The sequence below is a fragment of the Fukomys damarensis genome, unplaced genomic scaffold, assembly GCF_012274545.1.
Source record: "Fukomys damarensis isolate Sample0158 unplaced genomic scaffold, DMR_v1.0_HiC HiC_scaffold_21, whole genome shotgun sequence".
Taxonomy (NCBI): domain Eukaryota; kingdom Metazoa; phylum Chordata; class Mammalia; order Rodentia; family Bathyergidae; genus Fukomys; species Fukomys damarensis.
The window spans coordinates 39,657,333-39,658,681 of record NW_022900933.1 but is presented as its reverse complement, the minus strand read 5'-3'; the positions used below and the strand labels follow the sequence as shown (position 1 = coordinate 39,658,681).

At 49.1% G+C, this 1,349-nt stretch overlaps 1 protein-coding gene across 1 annotated transcript in view; it reads left to right on the top strand.

Moving 5' to 3' along the window:
• The first annotated feature begins 97 nt into the window (after positions 1-97).
• Hsp90aa1 (heat shock protein 90 alpha family class A member 1) overlaps positions 98-1,349 on the top strand; it is a 5,839-nt gene continuing 4,587 nt past the window's right edge. Inside the window, exons 1-3 of the mRNA XM_010607221.3 lie at positions 98-379; positions 463-829; positions 1,074-1,207. Of these exons, the coding sequence (XP_010605523.1) occupies positions 218-379; positions 463-829; positions 1,074-1,207 (663 nt within the window). The 5' untranslated portion in view covers positions 98-217. The remainder of the gene's footprint in view (positions 380-462; positions 830-1,073; positions 1,208-1,349) is intronic.

The following is a 1,349-nucleotide window of genomic DNA, read 5'->3' as shown; positions in this document are numbered from 1 at the left end:
GGGTCGCTCCGGGCCCAGGTCTTCCCCGCGGCGGGCCCACGCGCCCGGCCATTGCCGCAATCCGAAATGAGGTCATCCTTTTGTCAGCGGCCACGCTCGGTTCGCTTTCCTTTCCTTTAGCGTTTCTTAAATTAAACCGCGCTCCGCGAATACTGTTGCTGGAGGCAGTGGGATCGTGTGGCGCCGCGGGCTTAAGGCGGTGAGGTGTCCGTTCCAGATGCCGGAGGAGACCCAGACACAGGACCAGCCCATGGAGGAGGAGGAGGTGGAGACGTTCGCCTTCCAGGCGGAAATAGCCCAGTTGATGTCCCTGATCATCAACACTTTCTACTCGAACAAAGAGATTTTCCTGAGGGAGCTGATTTCAAATTCGTCAGATGTAAGTTCCCTGGCAGTGGAGAATTAGGTGTTGGTTTCAGTTCACCTTGGGGCTCTGTGCTTGACATGTATCTTTATCTCTAGGCTCTGGACAAAATTAGGTATGAAAGTCTGACAGATCCCAGTAAGCTGGATTCTGGCAAGGAACTGCACATTAATCTTATTCCAAACAAGCAAGATCGCACCCTCACAATCGTGGATACTGGGATCGGAATGACGAAGGCCGACTTGATCAATAACCTGGGCACCATCGCCAAGTCAGGGACCAAGGCCTTCATGGAGGCTTTGCAGGCTGGCGCTGACATCTCCATGATTGGCCAGTTTGGTGTGGGTTTCTACTCTGCATACTTGGTTGCTGAGAAAGTGACTGTGATCACCAAGCATAACGATGATGAGCAGTATGCCTGGGAATCTTCAGCAGGCGGGTCCTTCACAGTGAGGACCGATACAGGTAGACACGTGGTAGGAAAAGTGGTTTGGTCACGTGAGTTGGGTGCTGCACTTATGGGACCCTTGAAAGTGCTGTGGAACACATAAAACTTAGGTTTGCTCAACTTGGGTAGAGTTTGAACCTTGTAGAAGCTGTTTAGGCTTACACAGGGTGTTGGGTGTGGTGGGGCTGAATTGTTTGCATTTGTTACCAATCTTTCTTTGGTCATTGAGATTTAAATTCATTCCATTTCCTCCTTTTTCAGGTGAACCTATGGGCCGAGGAACAAAGGTTATCCTGCATCTGAAAGAAGACCAAACCGAGTACTTAGAAGAAAGAAGAATAAAAGAGATTGTGAAGAAACATTCTCAGTTTATTGGCTATCCTATTACTCTCTTTGTAAGAACCCATGTTGCTGTGAAATTAATATCTGTATGTAGATAACTAAGGGCTGTGAATGATACTCCTTGGGGAGTGAGCTCAGGACCTTGCACTTGCAAGGCGGGCAGCATAAGCACTGAGCTAAATCCCCGTAAAGATC